The 18,706-nt window shown below is 51.4% G+C and overlaps 2 protein-coding genes and 1 long non-coding RNA gene across 9 annotated transcripts in view; 2 read left to right on the top strand and 1 right to left on the bottom strand.

Annotated features, from left to right (window-relative positions):
* The first annotated feature begins 239 nt into the window (after positions 1-239).
* Positions 240-6,115, top strand: PRR15L (proline rich 15-like). Of its 2 annotated transcripts, none has more exons than XM_011999355.1 (2): positions 240-461; positions 4,824-6,115. In XM_011999355.1, exon 2 carries the CDS (start codon positions 4,853-4,855, stop codon positions 5,162-5,164), a length of 312 nt encoding a protein of 103 aa, XP_011854745.1. In that variant the 5' UTR covers positions 240-461; positions 4,824-4,852; the 3' UTR covers positions 5,165-6,115. The 2 variants fall into 2 exon arrangements, with proteins under 2 accessions (XP_011854745.1, XP_011854746.1); XM_011999356.1 differs by having other exon boundaries at positions 270-461; positions 4,821-6,115.
* Positions 6,116-11,160: 5,045 nt separating this feature from the next.
* On the bottom strand, positions 11,161-17,024 carry PNPO (pyridoxamine 5'-phosphate oxidase). 5 transcript variants are annotated; one of them, XM_011999357.1, is made up of 7 exons: positions 16,735-17,024; positions 15,374-15,498; positions 13,818-13,917; positions 12,922-12,975; positions 12,545-12,673; positions 12,157-12,227; positions 11,161-11,936 (listed from the first exon to the last, which is right to left on the bottom strand). In XM_011999357.1, the coding sequence occupies exons 1-7, from the start codon at positions 16,870-16,872 to the stop codon at positions 11,768-11,770; spliced, it is 786 nt and encodes a 261-aa protein (XP_011854747.1). In that variant the 5' UTR covers positions 16,873-17,024; the 3' UTR covers positions 11,161-11,767. The 5 variants fall into 5 exon arrangements, with proteins under 5 accessions (XP_011854747.1, XP_011854751.1, XP_011854749.1 ...); XM_011999361.1 differs by having other exon boundaries at positions 16,498-16,976; XM_011999359.1 differs by lacking the exon at positions 12,545-12,673 and having other exon boundaries at positions 16,735-16,996.
* A 114-nt stretch (positions 17,025-17,138) lies between these two features.
* LOC105553322 overlaps positions 17,139-18,706 on the top strand; it is a 57,741-nt gene continuing 56,173 nt past the window's right edge. The window contains exon 1 of one of the 2 annotated variants that reach the window (XR_001008137.1): positions 17,139-17,211. This is a non-coding gene — a long non-coding RNA (uncharacterized LOC105553322). The remainder of the gene's footprint in view (positions 17,212-18,706) is intronic. The other variant, XR_001008136.1, reaches the window with a different exon arrangement.

Genomic DNA, 18,706 nt, shown 5'->3' on the forward strand with positions numbered 1-18,706 from the left:
GGGGAATGCAACCAGACACCCAAGAGTGGGGAAACGGAGAGACAGCCTCCTGTGCTCCCTGACCCCAGACCTCCCTTGGGATTCCCTCCTCCTGCGTGGCGGTCCCTGGAGGACCCTGGCTTCTGGGTGGATGCAGGGGCGCTGGGATTGGATTTCTGGCATAATGAATATTCATCAGCCTGAGCCAGCCTCTGCTTCTGTTTACTTAGCCGGGAGGGGCTGGGTTTCAGGTTCACCTTGACTCCAGGAGCTGCAGCAGAGCAGGTACCAGCTCCTGCACCTGTTTCTCTTGCACCTGACGTACAGCTGCTCCTACCCACCTCTCCTGGCTGAGCCTTGCCTGATACAGCACCCCGGAGGCAACCCTTCCTCCCCGAGTCTCACCCTCCCAGGCAGCTCCTACACTCAACTGCTTCTCTAGGAAAGGTCTCACCTCCAGCCTGGAGCAGTCAGGATTACAGGTACAGGCAGAGGGGTGGTGGGTGGGGAAACCAAGGCACAGACTCCAGTCAGGGCACCCAGTTCTGCCTCCATGGCTGACAAGCCCAGCGGGAAAGAGGAACCCAGGCCTCTAACCTGGTCTCCACTCAGGACTCATCCCACTGCCTCTTGGAGTCAATCCAGGCCTCCAAGAGAGCAACTGCTGAGTAGTTTTCTGTTAACTCTTGCTGAACTGGAGCCCACCCCTCTGACCCCCCAGTCTGGAGCATTTTTCCAGCTGTCTGGTAGGAACATCTCCCCATTCCTATCCGGGGTACCCCCGTCTCATCCTGCAGGCCCCCTAAGTGACACTGGGGCCCTGCAGAGGGATGGGGGAGGGAGTTCTGGGTTTTGTCTTACAACATATTAGCTGACTTGCTTCCCCTATCTGTCCCCCTGCCCCTCCACCTCTGCCCCAGTCAATGGTTAACTTGACCCAGCTCAGGAGGGGCCTGGCTCAGTCTGGGCAAAGCCCTTCAGAGCAGCTCACTGAACCCAGCTGGGATGGAGGGGCCTGTCCTGGGACACCCATGTGCATGCTATAGCACTGGCCACCAAAGACTGGGGGTGGCAGGCTGTCCCATGAGGCCCTTCATGGCCCCAAAGCTGTGCAAACAGCAGAGGTGAAGCTGGCATCCTCAGGGGCTGATTTCCATCATCCCTGGATTGCAAGGCCTCAGGGCAAGGGCCCAGCCCTTAGCTTGGCCAGCTCAGGAACCTGCACGAGCGAACTGCAGGGCCCACCATGTGTCACCAAATGCTGGGTCTGTTTGAAGTCCCAAGCTACCTGCCCCTACTCCCCCAACCCCTTTCAGCCCTCTGTGATGAGGCACGGGCACGCGGTTGTAGGTATCTTGTTCTTTGCAACTTTGAGAATCTGGGAAGTGTGGATATCACATCACCTTTTTTGTTTGCTTGTTTTTAAAGCAAATCAGATTTTACACTATTTTTTATGATGACTATTTACAGGATCCTACAGCTGGGTTATTTTGTAAAACAAAGAATAGTCTGCTAATTTTTCTGTTTTGCAAACTCAGATTTCCATAAGTCCGGCTTGCCTAATGGGGCAAACACCTGCTTACTGGTGCCCACATGTCCTCCTGGGCAGAACAGACAGGAAGGCCTGGCAAAAACAGTATTCTCTTTTTTTGTTGTTTGTTTTTTGAGACAGAGTCTCACTCTGTCACCCAGGCTGGAATGCAGTGGCATAATCTCAGCTCACTGCAACCTCTGCCTCCTGAGTTCAAGGGAATCTCGTGCCTCAGCCTACCGAGTAGTTGGGACTACAGGCACACGACACGACATCCGCCTAATTTTTTGTGTTTTTGTATTTTTAGTAGAGATGAGGTTTCCCCAAGTTGGTCAGGCTAGTCTTAAACTCCTGGCCTTAAGCAATCCTCCTGCCTCAGCCTCCCAAAGTGCTAGGATTATAGTTTGAGCCACTGCACCTGGCCTCTGGCAGAGTATTCTAGAGAGACCAGAGTACAAGGCCAGAATGCAAGGGCATCAGAGCTGATGCTTTGATGGAGGCCCCAGGGCAGGGCACAAGGGCTGTTCCCATCTCTACAGTTTGCTGACAAGTTCCTCATGATCTGTGGCTCCCTTTACGCCAAGGAGAGTTAAGCCCCAGGTTTGCCAACTTGAAATTCCTGTTAAAACAGGTGAATTTTAACGGGCACAGGCAGAAGCCCTTTTCTCTCCGGAGCTAGAAAATCTGGTGGTTATGACAGTCTCAGGAGCTGGATCTTCTGTTCTTCCATTCCCCAAGTTCCTTGGTAGCCCCAAATGGGCAGTGGTGGGGCTGTGGGCCTCATTCCAGACAAGGCAGTGACTGGGGCATCCACAGGCCAAGCAACTGCCCTGTTCCTCCTTCTCTGCACTCCCCCACCTCCTTCCAGAAACCCATTCTGGAACACTAAGTTCTGTACAAGGCTGTGCTAAGCCCAGGTGGGGCAAGCTGCCAAAGCAAACCTCTCAGGCTGTCCCTAGGTGCGCTCACCTCTCCAGGGTGCCCTGGAAGTATTTATCAAGCCCCTCTCACCGCTCCTTCACTTTCTGAGCATGAGCTGCACAAGATCTCCCCTCAGCTTCTCTTGCTACTTGAGCCCAGCTAAAGGGACAGAGCTGGCAATGTGGGAGCTGCTTCCCAGACAGAGAGGTGTTGGAAGGAACCCACCGGCTGTGTGCTGTGAGGGAGGGGGTGGGGACATGGAGGATCAGGACACCAGAGCACGAGGGGTATGGATGCAGGCATTCAGCTCATTGTAAAGCCTAGGCCCACATCATGCTCTCCTCTTTCCTAAATTTGATATGCCCCCCAACCCTTAAATAATCTATACTAATTACGGAAATTCCAGAAATCAGAAAACTAGAGAAGAGAAATCCTCTACTCCTACACAAAGAAAGGCACTATTGGGCTGGGCACGGTGGCTCACGCCTGTAATCCCAGCACTTTGGGAGACTGAGGCAGGCGGATCACCTGAGGTCAGGAGTTTGAGACCAGCCTGACCAACATGGAGAAACCCCGTCTCTACTAAAAATACAAAATTAGCCAGACGTGGTGGTACATGCCTGTAATCCCAACTACTTGGGAGGCTGAAGCAGGAGAGTCGCTTGAACCTGGGAGGCAGAGGTTGCGGTGAGCTGAGATCATGCTATTTTACTCCAGCCTGGGCAACGGAGCAAGACTCTGTCTCAAAAAAAAAAAAAAAAAAAAAAAGTCACTATAAAAATGCAGTGAACACCCCTCCAGTTTTTAAAAGGAGGTGATACCCTCTAGCTTTCTGGTGTATACCAGCTGCGCCTTCCTTCCTGGGAGCTTTCACAGCCGGCAGCTAGGCGTCCCGAGAACCAGACCACTGACCTCGCCAGTCATCACCGTTCCTCTACCTGTTCTGTCATTGATCTTCCTTCATCTAGCAGACTGTCATCTGCTTCTATCTTACATACCCCAGCTATCAATGATGTCCAGGCAACCTTCTCTCCCAGAAGTTCTGCTAGCTCAGACAGCACCTTTGTGGAAATTAGGCAAAGGTGAGGCCCCCAGGGAAGGCAGCTCCATGGCAGGGCACATGGCCTGTGAGTGGAGAAGCCTGGATTTCAGCCCCAAGCCCCGCCCTGAAAGGTACAACCCGTGATGACCATGTCTCCCTGTACTTCTGGGATCCTTCTAATTGCTTTCTGCCTTTTTAGCTCCCCTTCCAACTCCTGTCCTTGTGGAAGCTTGGTGGGGAAAGGGAACCATCCCTTAGTAATTATTCCCATTATCCTAAGTTTTACTTTGCAATGCATGGGTACCTCTGTGGGCAGGGACTAACAGTAGAGCTAAATACTAGGGCTGGATGGGATGGGTGAGGAGACGGAGGCCCAGAGAGGTGGTAGCTTGCCAGAGGTCATGAGGCTAGGACAGCCCCCAGGACTTCCCACTCCCAGCCTGAGGCTCTGACTCCTGCCTTAGGAACAGCCCAGCAGCTACTTTAGCCCTGCTGGGCACCACTGGGAAGTTCAAATTGCTTGAAATGTCACTAATTATATTTAATTTTGTAATGGATTCCAAGCAAAATGCACAGGGCGTTTCTCTCCCTATGCTACCAGTCAATGGTCTGCCCACGCCTGGCTGCAGGGTCTGGTGGTGTAGTGGGAAGTTCGGGAAAAGCATCAAAGGCCTGGATGCTGTGTGACTCGGGCAAGCTGTCCACCTGCCTGTGGCCCTGAGGGGCCTGGCAGGAATTATCTCAAAGCTCCCGACAACCCTGCAGGGCAATGGTGTGTGCCTATCCCACTGCCTCTCTGTCTGGTGGGTGACTTCCCTGTCTTGACCTTGACTTTGACCCTCTTCTTGTCTCACACTCTCCAAAAGCATTGTGTCACCCCTACTGATCTCAACCTTGGGTTTATTCAGCCCTACCTTAAATTCTTTCTTTAATTCTTCTTCTTCTTTTTTTTTTTTTTTTCTTTAAGACAAGTCTCGCTCTGTCACCCAGGCTGGAGTGCAGTGGTGCGATCTCAGCTCACGGCAACCTCTGCCTCCCGGGTTCAAGTGGTTCTCCTGCCTCAGCCTCCCGAGTAGCTGGGATTACAGGTGTGTGCCACCACACCCAGCTAATTTTTAGTAGAGATGGGATTTCACCACATTGGCCAGACTGGTCTTGAACTCCTGGCCTCAGGTGATCCACCTGCCTTGGCCTCCCACAGTGCTGGGATTATAGGTATGAGGAACCGCGCCCAGCCCTTTCTTTAATTCTTAAAACAGCCCATGATTAGGAGTCTACAGCATGCTGGTCCAAAGGCACCCACCCCCTTTTCCCACTGACCCCTTTGTCTCCCCGACCCTGCTCCAGCAGAAAGCCCCACCCTCGGCTTAGGGAGCGCCATGACGACTGAAATTGGTTGGTGGAAGCTGACTTTCCTCCGGAAAAAGAAATCCACTCCCAAGGTGCTGTATGAGATCCCTGACACCTATGCCCAAACAGAGGGAGGTGCAGAACCCCCAAGGCCTGACGCTGGAGGCCCCAACAGCGACTTTAACACCCGCCTGGAGAAGATCGTGGACAAGAGTACAAAGGGCAAGCATGTCAAGGTCTCCAACTCAGGACGCTTCAAGGAGAAGAAGAAAGTGAGAGCCACGCTGGCAGAGAACCCTAACCTTTTTGATGATCACGAGGAAGGACGGTCATCAAAGTGAAGGGCTGAGGAGGGTGCTAACACCTCCTGGCTCCCTGCCATCAGCCAGATCTGAGACAGGACTTTGCCACGCTGGCCTCTTTGGCCATAGCTGAAGCCGTGGGGGTAGTTGATACCTGCTGGCAGGAAATGGCTGGTTTTTAGGTTTGTATTTATGTGCCTCCACTTTTGTAAGGCCTGGGAGATCCCAGGGTCCTCCCACCCTCCCCCCGACCACATATAAAGGCACTCTAGTTCAAGGGTGAAAACTCTCACCCAAGAGGAACAGCCCTCCTTGAAGCAATGGCAGGGCCAGCAGAGAGGTGGGCATGGCAGAGAATGGAGTGAGCCAGACAGACTTCACCTCATCACTGGACACAGGGTCAAGGTCAAGTTTGAACTGCTCCTCCCTTTATGTTCTCTACCCGTGACTACTCCCTGGACCAATCCTGAGGAGGGCACATTTTCCAGAAGCCACGTGATAGGGGCTGGTTTCTGTGGAGCCAGAGGCAGAGACACTGAACTTGAGCTCACCTCCTAACACCGGCAGTAAACTTCCTGGAACTTTGCCCTCAAGTGTGGAGGGGGCAGAGGACACTGGCACTCTGTTAGGGTGCTGTAGAAGACTAGATTGATGGTAGTTTGACCTTTTGGCTCCTGTTTTGGCCATGACTTGTGCAGGTGGCAAGTCACACACCCTCGAAGGGAAGCTACACGGGCCAAATTGGGGGAGTGGATGGGGAATTGTCTCCTCTCCCTCCCCTACTGTAATAGTATTTAAGACGTATCAGCTCCAGAGATGAGTCCTGGAGCCTTGAATTTTAACAAACTAATTGTAGGTTTCTCTCTTTGTAATAACAATGCTGGAAAAGCAGAGAACCTCTTTTATGCTCATGTCTTGCATTTATTGAGATGACTGTTTCTCATGCCTTTATCTTCCTTCATGTAAGTAAAGTGGACCTTTGTGCTCAAATTGTTCCTTTCAAGCTTCAGGAAGGGTTGCCAGGTGTGACAATATAGGAACTGGGTCACTAATTTTTACCATCAAACTAGCCTTAGTATGGGGATGGGGGAGCAGAAGGAGCTAGTTACACGTCAGTGGTTGGTTCTCTCCGGTTAACAGAGAGGCCATCAGGTGCTCTAAGAGAGTAGGGCAGACCTTTGGTGATTGACCCCAAAGAGTCAGTGGTTTGGTTTGGGATTAAGATTCAAACTCTGGCTCTACCCCTTAGTAGCTGGGTGACCTTGGGAACATCTGCTTGTACTCTGAGCCTGGGTTCCCTCTTCTGTAAAAGGGGGCTGAAATAATACCGATTGCATAGGGACTGTCAGTATTAAGTGGCCTATGAGAGGCCCCATAGTAAGCACTCAGTTTAATACTGGCTTCCTTCCCCCTTACTTTATAAGGAACTCCACCATACCCTACAGCTTTGGTTTAAGAAAAAGGAGAAGGTGGGTATGGTGGCTCAGGCCTGTAATCCTAGCACTTTGGGAGGCTGAGGTGGGAGGATTGCTTAAGCCCAGGAGTTTGGACTAGCCTAGGCAACATAGTGAGACCCCATGTCTAAAAAAAGAAACCAACCAACAAACAAAAAGGAGCTGACTGTGCTGGCACATGCCTGTAGTCCTATCTACCTGGAAGGCTGAGGTGGGAGGATTGCTTGAGTCCAGGAGTTCAAGACTACAGTGAGCTATGATTGTAGCACTGCGCTACAACCTGGGTGACAGAACTAGATCTTATCTCCAGAAAAAAAAAATGTTGGCCGGGCGCGGTGGCTCAAGCCTGTAATCCCAGCACTTTGGGAGGCCGAGACGGGCGGATCACGAGGTCAGGAGATCGAGACCATCCTGGCTAACATGGTGAAACCCCGTCTCTACTAAAAAAAAATACAAAAAAACTAGCCAGGCGAGGTGGCGAGCGCCTGTAGTCCCAGCTACTCGGGAGGCTGAGGCAGGAGAATGGCGTAAACCCAGGAGGCGGAGCTTGCAGTGAGCAGAGATCCGGCCACCTCACTCCAGCCTGGGTGACAGAGCGAGACTCCGTCTCAAAAAAAAAAAAAAAAAAAAAAAATGTCTTTTAATAAATAAGAAAGAGAGGCCGGGTGCGGTGGCTCATGCCTGTAATCCCAGCACTTTGGGAGGCTGAGGTGGGTGGATCACCTAAGGTTGGGAGTTCAAGATCAGCCTGGCCAACATGGAGAAACCCCATCTCTACTAAAAATACTCTACTAAAAATACAAAATTAGCCGAGCGTAGTGGTGCATGCCTGTAATCCCAGCTACTTGGGAGGCTGAGGCAGGAGAATCGCTTGAACCTGGGAGGCTGAGGTTGCGGTGAGCCAAGATCGCACCATTTGCACTCCAGCCTGGGCAACAAGAGCGAAACTCCATCTCAAAAATAAATAAATATGCCAGACACGGTGGCTCATGCCTGTAATCCCAGTACTTTGGGAGGCCGAGGTGGGTGGATCACGAGCTCAGGAGATGGAGACTATCCTGGCTAACACAGTGAAACCCTGTCTCTACAAAAATACAAAAAAATTAGCCAGGCGTGGTGGCGGGCACCTGTAGTCCCAGCTACTCGGGAAGGCTGAGGCAGGAGAATGGTGTGAACCTGGGAGGTGGAGCTTGCAGTGAGCCGAGATTGTGTCACTGCACTCCTGCCTGGACGACAGAGTGAGACTCTATCTCAAAAAATAAATAAATAAAAATAAATAAATAAGAAAGAAGAGAAAGCTGTCATCTTACGAGGTTAGGTCCAGCTCTTTCTGAAGCCATAAGAGCTGGGAATTAAAAAAACGTTGGCCAAATCTCCGGAGCTCGTGGTAGAAACACAGGGAGAGACCAAGGTGGCCACTAAACAATGTGGTCCTGTAGCTTCCAGGTCAGCTCCTGGCAGGCTGCTGGGCCACCCCACCCCAGGAGCTGTTGCTCAGGGAATTTATTACTGAAACAAACAGACCTATACAAGGGAGCCTTTGTTAGGTGCCTCACCCAGGCCAGGGGGACCTCAAATGATGAGTAAGGGAGACCAGGAGCTGGAGGGATGGAAGGCAGGCTCAGGGGTGCTGCCTTTCCCAAGGCCTCTTTCCACTACCCCTTCCCACTACACAGAACTTCCTAGGGTCTCACCAACTACTCAATCCATGAGACCTCCACAGAGGAGCTCAGACTTTCCCCACACCGCAGCCCTGCGGTTAATAGCTAACATTTAGAGGGTGCTTACAGCAGGCGGCCCCTAGAACAAGTTCTCCCTAAGCTTGTTCATTTAATCCTGTCATCGCCTGAGACAGATACTGTCATTATCCCCATTTTTCAGACAAGTTGGCTGAGGCTTAGAGGTTAAATCACTCACCCCGGGGGCTAGGCACTGGCAGTGGTACAGCTGGCACTGAAGCCAGAGCTGGCTTGTACATGTGACCACTGTCCCACACAGCCACCTTCCACTCTTGATTCTCATCTGCTACGGGAACAGGAAACTGAAGCTCGGAACAAAGAAAAGCACAGACATCTTCTGCGGAAGGGGAATTTGGGAGGGAAGGGAGCAACCTCTGGGTCTTAGGATCCTGGGAGGTGAGCATCATTCGAGGGAACTGGACAAACTCTGGAAGCAGTTGGATAAAGCCAACCAGTTTTGAAGCTGAGTGTCCCTTAAGACCCTAGACTACAGGCATCTCCCACATCCGCCCATTCTCGGTTTCCCTGAGGTGGGAGATAAGGATGGGCCCTGGGCCACCAACCTAAGGCTCTAGATAATACTGGCACTGTACTGCCAGCTCCTCCAGTATCACCATTACCCCTCTGGGTTAGAGTATCCACAGCCCCTCTGCCCCTTGCATGCTGACCCCGGCTCCATCTTCTAGGTAAAGTCTACCTATGTTTCTAAGCTGGGGTACCAGATAGATATGGGGTAGGTACTAGAAGCCAAAGGGAGATCTGGCTGCCCAGGGAAGCAGAGAGAGGCAGCTGCAAGTTTTCATGAGAACAGGGGAGGAGGAGGAACCGAGAGCGCAAATATGTGCGGGAACCGGGAGAGGCTATGGGTTATCGACCACAGTTTCACTGGGACGAGACCCAAGCGGATGAAGAGGGAGGCAGGGGAGGCCGGCTAGAAGTGGCTTTCACCGCCCGGAAGGGGCCGACACTGGGAGGAGGGCTCCCCCTGCTGGACGTACTGCCTACATGGTGGGGAGAAGTGAGGGGGCAGGAAAGTCGCTTAAATTTCCCAAGTCCCCGCCTTGGGGGTTGAGAGAGACTAGGCCGGGTTGAACATCAATAAAATGCACGGCTGACAGGCTTTTATTACAGACTGGGGGCAGTAACGGCTGGACAGAGAACAGAAAAGGAACATCTGAGACCAGGCTCAAAGCTGGGGGGGATACACAACCTCCAATAATACAAGGTGGGTGCAGCACTTCTAGACACACACACAGACACACATACACGTACTCATAAATGGCACAGCCTACGGTACAAGAAAAAGGGCAAGGTAGGTAAGGGCACCCGACACCCTCCTGCCTGCAGAGGGCCACAGGGTTAATGTGCCTTCCTGCACGCAGGCTTAAGGGGGATAAACAAGGAGAGGGCTGCCGTTGGAGGAGCCCTGCGGATAACAGTGACTGATAACAGGTCCATGCAGGGGAAGGAAGCACAGTTCACAGAGTGGCAAGCTCAGTGCCAGCCAGTGCAAGAAACAGTCAGTTCTCTGATCCTGGCTTAGTCACGGCAAATATTTACCCGGCTTGGCTCCTCTCCATAGCCAGCAGGTTGCTTGCTCATCCAGTCTGTCCCTGGTAAGCGGGCTTGTGCTCAACGAGAACAAACACAGTGACTCAGCTGAGGGTCACTAAAGGACCACAGACTGTGAGGGTGGGAGGTCATGGTTTAGAGGTTGAGTCTAGTGCAGCTGGTCACCTGGGATCTAGTGAAAATGTAGGGTCAGATTCAGTGGGTCTGGAGTCTGAATCTCTAAGGGGCTGCCAAGTGATGCAGATGCTCCTGGCTTGTGGACCACACTGTGTATAGCAAAGCTGTAGACCAGGAGGTCTCAACCTTGGCTGCACAGAATTCTCTGGGGAGCTTTTAAATTTCCCAGTGCCCAGGCTGTACTCATATCTTGGCAGAGACAGAGTTTTGCCATGCTGGCCAGGCTGGTTCAATCATCTCTGAGGGTGGGACCCAGGCATCAGGGTTTTTAAAGCTCCCCAGGTAATTCCAGTGTGGGTGAAAAGCCAATGATCTAGGAATAATCAGCAGAGGTGGGGAGTAAGGAAAGCAGATATGTGAATAGTCTGAAAAACATAATATCTATAATCATTTAATTTTTCTTTTTGGAAAATGTATGTATATATACACACAATTTCCATAAACAAACATAGATAGTAAAGCTGATTAAAATCTTCCTGTCCGATTGGTACCAGCACATGAAGCTCTTCTACAAAATCCCTGACTGACTGGGAATAAAATTTCCTAGTGACAGCCCACTCCTTCTTAGGCAGGTCTGACTGTTTGAAATCTCTCCCACTATTGAGATGAAACCTGCTTCCCTGTAACTTCCCTGTAACTCTACAGGTTCCTTGGAGCCACAGAGAAGGCAGCAATCAGTAGGGGAAGTGCTATAAAAATATACTATCCTGGCTGGGCACGGTGGCTCATGTTTGTAATCCCAGCACTTTGGGAGGCTGAGGTGGGTGAATCATAAGGTCAAGAGACGGAGACCATCCTGGCCAACATGGTGAAACCCCGTCTCTACTAAAAATACAAAAATTAGCTGGGTGTAGTGGGTGCCTGTAGTCCTAGCTACTCAGGAGGCTGAGGCAGGAGAATCGCTTGAACCCGGGAGGCAGAGGTTGCAGTGAGCCAAGATCACGCCACTGCACTCCAGCCTGGGCGACAGAGTGAGGCTCCATCTAAAAAAAAAAAAAATCCTATCCATAAATGAGTTACGTTGTAACCAACAGAAATATATTCTAGCTAGATTAAGTTAAAAAAAAAAAAGAGAGAGAGAGAGAGACTTTACAGATAGTGGGGTGTTTCAAGGCAGGGGGAGGAACTGCACGGCCCAGACCTGGGAGGGAGGGATCCTGGGCGTTGCAATAGCAGCAGGCAGAGGCTGTTGGTTCCTGTTGTTTCCTGGCTGCCATGAATGACTTGGCTTCAATGACTCCCAAGGTTCTGGATCCCTCCAGTTCAAATTTCAAATTACTGACAAAACAATCTGATTGGCCACGTTGGCTCAGGTGAATACGCTGGCACTAAGCTTTGGCCAGTATGACTCACATGGTAACAGACAGGGCTGCTGGGGCCCTCCCTGTCACCAGAAACGGAGTCACACCGGTTGCTACCCCTAGAGGGAGCTATCCTAATCAATCATAGGCAGGGTCAAAAAAATAATTATGGAATGATTTTCCATTTGTGATTCTCTACACCACCATTACACTACACTTGACCAGCTAACTGAAAACCAACTGAGTACAAAGAACTTAGAGCATGAGCTCTGAAGAGTCCTGAATATAAAGGGTAGGGAGGGAAATGGGTTGAGCTTACAAAGAAGGGCCTGAGTCCCAATCCCACACCCTCTCTTGACACCCAGCCCTAGCTGCACTCTGGCCTGGCAGGTCCCAGAGTTAAGGTGCAAGTCTCTCATAGAGCCAGTCTTCCTCCCCGCGGTGGGTCATGGGCCCCAAAGGGGAATCTCCTGTGGGCAGGCCCCGCCGAAAGACTATCCGGTCATGCAGGCGGTTGGTTTGACCTTGCCAGAACTCCATCACCTGAGGGTACAGGACATAGCCACCCCTATAAGGAGAAGCAGAGGTTTCAGTGCTCTGTGGATTTTCCTAGCCAGGTCACTCTCCCACCCTCACCCCTCATCCCAGGGCCTCTTGAAGGAAGTTGCTGGGATGCATCTGATGAGGGTGGCCAGGGAGGAGGAGATCTGTGATTCCCCAGGCAGGTGGCTTCAAGTAAACACAGGGGCCTGGTGTCCCTTTCTAGATGACTACCAGATGTCACTCACCAGGATTTTGGCTTGGGCACCTCTTGATCCTCGTAGAGCTGTTCCAGTTCCTCATTTTTCTTTCTCAGATACTGTCCAGGCGAAGGAGTTAGAAGAAGGGCCAGGCCCAGTCAATGATTCATTAACAAGGACTTCCTGGGGATATGTGCTGGGGACACTGGTGAGCAGAGCAGACTGGCCTCTGCCTTCCAGGAGCACACAGTCAACGGGATGGCCAGATGGACAGAGGAGGCCTATTTTCCCTCTCCCTACCCCTATTTCCCTTCTCACTGCCCTTTTCACTGTTTTCACTGGGCTGGAGAGAGGAACCTGGCATCTCCTGGGGACAGCTTCTGGGGATAAGCCAAAGCCTCCGCCACCTGGAGGACTACAGTGGAGCCCCACTCACCTCCCGATCAGGGATCACAGAACTCTGGTGGCTGACCACAGCCCCAATCTGGCTGCTCTTGGGGCGGGAGTGGAAGTAGCACTCAGCCTCCTCCTCCGGCAGCTTCTTCACAGGGCCTTCCACACGCACCTGCTCAAGGATGGCTCTGGGTGAATGGCGTTCAATGCCACCTGCCCTCCCTACCAGCACAGGCCCTATTCCTCTCTGTTCTATCGGCTGTCCCACCACTCTTGGCTCCAGCTAACTGAGGGCTATTATAGAGGCAGAGTGCCCAGCTGGGATGTTTGCCCAGTCTGGGGACCTTCACTAGACTTAGCCATAAACTCAGGCCTTGCCAATCCAGCCCATCCCAGGCTGTCCTGGGAAAATTCACTCACCTGACGGTTAAGTGGTTCCCAGTAGAAGACAAGGGAAGCAAAGGGATTCGAGTCCTAGAAGTAAAAGAGAATCCACAGCCAGCCATCAGGATAGGGAGAGGAGGCCTCCGGCATGCAGGGAAAAGGCAGGAGAGCTGTAGTGTGCAGGCCCACAGCAGATGCATCCACTGTATGAGCTCATTTAAACCCTCAAAAGTAGGCCTATTGTCACAGATACGGAGACAGGCTAAGTCACATGCCCAAGTTCCTGCAGTAAGTGGTGGAGCTAAGTTTAAGCCAGTCAGACTCCAAAGTGAGACTGGGTGATTTCTCTCACCCACAGATTTGCGAGTCTTGAGAAATGCATGTTTGGCTGGCATGGACTCAGGGAGGTTTACTCACTTTGGATTCATTCATTGAATGCACACGAAGTGCTTACTCTGGGTCTGACAACAGGAGACATGTGGGGGATACAGCAGAGATAAAACACAGCATCCTCTACTCCTGCAGAGCTTACTGTTCAGCAGAGGAGACAAATATCAGTTACATAATCACCCAAATAAAAGCTTAGTTACAAACTGAAGAAAATGATAAAAAGGAAAGTTGCAAGTTATAATGGCAGCAAACAACATGAGGGGCTGAGTCTGAGTCAGAGTCAAGGAAGGCCTTCCTGAGGAGGTAACATGTGGGCTGAGATCTGAAGGAACAGGTGATGGCTGATGGGGTGAGGTTGGTTAGAAAGTGCATCCATTCATTTATGGCAAAGAGCACAGCAAGTGCCAAGGCCTCATGGCAGGAGGGCACCTGCAGAGAGAGAGCAAGTAGACTGAGGGGTGGGGTGGCATGAGAAGGTGACTGAGGAGGAAAGGGCCAAATCCCGCAGGCCCTGGGAAAGATTACCAGCTCTTTTCACACACCAGCTCTTTTCCTTTTCGACTCTCGAAGTTAGTGAAGAAGCGGAAGCCATCTTTCCCAAAGCCCTTCAGTAGCAACATGCGAGCAGAGGGTTTTCCATCTCTAGGAGCAAACAGCAGAGCACTGTGGTCAGAGCCTGCTTCAATGTTCTGGCTACAGTTCCTCTCCCCAAAAGATGTCTCAGCACCCCCTCCAGCTGTACCTCCTTTACTGGGCTGTTAGGCTGGGGCCCCCTCCCATGTGCTCCTGGGGGTTTGTCCTAGAGGTATGACACCACAGCCTAGGGTCCTGTTATGGACTGAATAGTGTCACCCAAAACCCCTGTGTCAAAGCCTTAAACCTCAATGTGACTGTATTTGAAGACAGGGACCTTATGGAGGTAATTAAGGTTAAATAATAAGGTCATAGGGGTGGGGCCCTAATCCAATAGGACTGGTGTCACTGTAAGAGAAGAGGCACTTTAGAACCACCTCCCTTGCCCCCCACAACACACACAGGAAAGGCAGTATGAGGACATGGCAAAAAGCAGCTGTCTGCAAACCCCAAGCAGAGGCCTTACCAGAAACCACCCCTGATGGCACCTTGATCTCGGACTTCTAGCCACCAGAACTATAAGGAAATAAACTCCCGTGGTTTAAGCTATCCAGTCTACAGTATTTTGTTAAGACATCCCTAGCACACTCATAAGACCCTAAGGGCAGGGACTAACAATAATGCAATCATCCAATGCTTCGGCATTACAGTGGTGCTACGAGATCAGCTCCTCTGCTCAGAGCTCTGGGAAATATCCACTCGCACAGTACAAGAGCGCTGGCTTCAAGGCCTTACACTTTAGCAAGGAGAATTGAATAATAGGCTAATACAAGTGATGTCTCAAAGGACATATGATTGTCAAAGGAATGATATAGTCAAGTACTGTGCTAGATTTCGAGAGAGAGACAGAGCTTCACCAGAAGTAGCTCCTGAATGACAGACGAGGCTTGGGTAGATGGGGAGATGAGGGAGGCAAGGGGTTGCTTGTGGATATATCAAGGGCAGAGATGAACAAGCTACTGCATTTTTTTTTTTTTGAGATGGAGTCTCACGCTCTGTCCCCCAGGCTGCAGCGCAGTGGCACGATCTTGGCTCACTGCAATCTCCACCTCCTGGGTTCACGCCATTCTTCTGCCTCAGCCTCCCGAGTAGCTGGGACTACCCACCCAGCTAATTTTTTGTATTTTCAGTAGAGACGGGGTTTCACCGTGTTAGCCAGGATGGTCTCGATCTCCTGACCTCATGATCCACCCGCCTGGGCCTCCGAAAGTGCTGGGATTACAGGCGTGAGCCACTGCGCCCAGTCTAAGGCATTGCATTTTTATCACTGAAATATAATTTTGTGTTCTGGTCTTTGGTTTATAGGTAAGGACACAGGCCCAGAGAGGACAAGCATCTCATCTAAAGCCACACAGCACATTAATAACAGAGCTGGAACCATAAAGTTGGCATCCAGAGTTGAGAGCTTCATAAGCTTCCTAGTTCATATGTATCCACCCAAAGAGGGGCCCACGGCCATGCCCACCTGGTACAGGTAGCCAGACACATGGCATTTGCTTCCCCTATGTCAGGACACTGAACAGCCTCCTCAAACCAGGCAGCAAACTGTTTCAGTGGGTCAAGGGAGGTCAGATGAGTCTCCTCAAATGCCTAGGAAGGGAGATTTATTCCATTTAATAAACATATATAGTGCTTACTAGGTACCTGGCACTGTTCTAATCATTTTTCAAATATCAACTCATTTAGTCCTCATGACAGTGACCTTAAAATAAAAAATAGTATGCAGTAAGAAGAATCTGTGCCCCATTTTACAGGTGAGGAAACAGGCATAAAAAGGTCAGACAACTTGCTGTCCCACAGCTAGTGATGGATAAATCAGGGTTTTCATGTCATGGGTAATCAAAACTGTCTGTGCATCAGAATCACCTGGGGAGCATAAAAAAAAACTTTCTGGGCTCCACCCCCATAATTTCTCATTCAGCAGGTCTGAGGCTTAATCAAAAACTGCATTTTTATTTACTTATATGCTCGACTAATTTTATTTTTTTGTAGAGACAGGGTCTCACTATGTTGCCCAGGCTGGAAAAACTGCATTTTAAACAAGCATTTCTAGAAATGACCACATGCAACCAGATTTGGCAACCAGGGCCCTGGACCCCAACTCCTAAAAGGTTCTCTTGGTTCCCCTCCTGAGAAGGGAAAAGGAAAAGAACTTCCCAGTGGTCAGCAGAAAGTACTGAAGGCAGCAAGCTAAGAGCTTTCTCCTCTCCTCCTACCTGAGGTTTGGGTGACCCCCAAACCTCCTTGCCCCAGGGGGTGGCCCCAGAAGCCCTGAGAGGCTGGTTCCTCCTACTCCCCTCCCCCTAGTAGATGACTCCGAGGACCACTCTTCCCCCGCCCTTGAGGGAGGCCCAGCACTGTCCTGACATCCATCACATGAAACCCTGATTCATCCATCACTAGCTGTGGGCCTGAGCAAGTTATCTGACCTTGCTACCTGTCGAGTAAGCAGGGTTCTAAGCACTTTACAAACATTTAAGACCATAACATCCCCGTAAGGCAGGTACTATCACTTCCCAGATGAGGAAACTGAGGCCCAGAGACACTAAGGATTCCAGCCCAGGCAGGCTCCAAAGTTCGAGCTCTCACCCATTACGAAAGGCTGCCTTTTGAACCCATTTCATTTGCGTTTTCCCGGAACTCCTCCCCCGGTGGGATGTCTTTGAAGCCCCCTTTTCCCACTGGGGGTGATCCCCAAACCTCCTTGCCCCACCGGGTGGCCCCAGAAGCCCGGAGGGGCTCCTCCTACTCCCCGCCCCGCTGTAGATGACTCCGGGGACCCCTTTTCCCCCGCCCCTGCAGGAGGCCTGGCCCTGGCGGTGGCACCTCTCGGTCCCCGCGGTAACTCTTGCGCATGGGTCCCAGGTCCATGGCAGCACTGCGACCACGCAGGTGACGGAGGTAGCCTGGCCACTCGGCAGGTCGCCCGAACGTCGCTGTGACGCCCCGCAGCCGGCACGTCATGGGGGCCGCCGGCCACGTGACCCGGCTGTGGCCCGGCGCTGGGTTCCTTTGAGTTCGGAACCAATTTCTCACCCTGGACTTCTACCCCGGGGAAGGAAGGATTTGCTAGTCGTCCAACCAAGCTAACATGTCCTAAATCCTCGGAGCCAATGAGTTTCCAGGATCGGAGGAGGGAGACAGACATGGAGAGGTCATTGGTTGGAGCTTTTCGGTAGCAAGGCCAATTAGAGCGAGAACAGAGAAACCCAGCGACCAATGGGTAGCGCCTTTGGGGGCGGGAGCAGAGAGACAAGGAAATGCTGTCACCGCCGTTAACACGCACGTGGAGGTTGGTTAAAGGTATAGGAGGATCTCCTGCAGCTCAGGCGGGGTGGAGGATGTGTCCCGGGGGCTTGAGAGGAGTAGTCAGTATTAAGTGGCTGGCCCATAGTAGGTGCCTGTAGGCGAGCTTAGGGCAGGAAGTACCCCTTGGGAAGGGAGACTAGTGGAATGGGAAAAGAAAAATGGAAAATGGAATTAGGGGCCAGACTCTGAAGCAAGGTGATGGGGACACATAGAGAAAAGGGTAATCTGGTTGTGGGGAGGAATTAGGGCATGAGAGTGGGAGAGGTTGAAATGACTTGTGGACCATGCCCCGAGTGGGGAGGTGCAGTGGGGTTAGGAAGAGACGGTGAGGCGAGAAGGAAGATGGCTTTGGGAAGGTCCCAAAGGAAATTTGGTACCAAGGTATCCCAGACCAGAGTGGTCTTCCTCTTCTAGTTTTTTGTTTTGTTTTGTTTTGTTTGAGACGGAGACTAGCTCTGTCACTCAGTTTGGAGTGCAGTGGCGCGATCTCGGCTCACTGCAACTTCCACCTCCCGGGTTCAAGCATTTCTCTGCCTCAGCCTCCCGGGTAGCTGGGATTACAGGCGCCTGCCACCACGCCTGGCTAATTTTTGTATTTTTAGTAGAGACGGGGTTTTACCATGTTGGCCAGGCTAGTCTTAAACTCCTGATCTCAGGTGATCCACCCGCCTCGGCCTCCCAAAGTGCTGGGATTATAGGCGTGAGCCACCGCGCCCGCCACCTCTTCTAGTTTTAAACCCCCTCCCTCCAACCTCATTTATTTAAGCAAGGGTCAGAGTACTTTGCTCCCTTTGCTCATGGTTTCCCCTGCAACGGTGCATTGGAGTTCATAGGAGCCAGTGACCTGGTAGATGGCGAGGCTGCCAATGTCCCATCTCTCCAGGGCCTCCCCCATCTTTGTCAAGCTTCCCTTTTTCCACATTTTGCCCTTGCTAGGTAGTAGGAGTCTAGCCCCTAGGTCAATGCAAGTAATTGCCAAGTGAGAGTACACGGAGCAGGTGGCTGTGAATAGCCCTTCCAGGCTGTGGATGCAAGGCTGAAAAATGGGAAACCCACTCGTGCCCAGTCCAATTCTGACCTGGCTGGGGCAGCCTTGGGTCGAGACCTCTCTGTAGCCCTGCTTTCCACCAGCATCAGGAAGGGGAACTGCACGAGCCATCTAGGCAGGCACCCAGGACTGTGCCAGGTAAGGGGAACTTCCTGGCCTGGCCAGGTGTCTGCATTACAGCTGAGCTTCATGAAGCCCTACATTAGATACCTGTCATCCTTTATGTGTACATAGCTTGAGCCAGATAGAATCTGGAAGACAATTTTGCTGCAAAATAATAATACATGTCTCAAAACTTAATGATATTGGTCTATGGATTCTCCACTGGTTGAATTTTTTTGTGCTGCCGTCATTTTGCTCCATCAGCATAATTGAGAGGAAGCTGATTAGATTTACTTTCCTGTTGAAGTTATCTTTCTTTCTTTCTTTTTTTTTTTTTTT

The sequence above is a fragment of the Mandrillus leucophaeus genome, unplaced genomic scaffold, assembly GCF_000951045.1.
Source record: "Mandrillus leucophaeus isolate KB7577 unplaced genomic scaffold, Mleu.le_1.0 Scaffold59, whole genome shotgun sequence".
Classification (NCBI taxonomy): domain Eukaryota; kingdom Metazoa; phylum Chordata; class Mammalia; order Primates; family Cercopithecidae; genus Mandrillus; species Mandrillus leucophaeus.

Bases quoted from the DNA above. Each gene is read 5' to 3' on its own strand.
- PNPO (XM_011999357.1), bottom strand. From the start codon at position 16,872: ATGACGTGCCGGCTGCGGGGCGTCACAGCGACGTTCGGGCGACCTGCC. The intron at 15,499-16,734 runs GTGCCACCGCCA...CTCCCTTCCTAG, and splicing joins GTTACCGCGGGGACCGAGAG to GCATTTGAGGAGACTCATCT. The intron at 13,918-15,373 runs GTGGGCATGGCC...GTTTGCTCCTAG, and splicing joins TGTCTGGCTACCTGTACCAG to AGATGGAAAACCCTCTGCTC.
- PRR15L (XM_011999355.1), top strand. From the start codon at position 4,853: ATGACGACTGAAATTGGTTGGTGGAAGCTGACTTTCCTCCGGAAAAAG.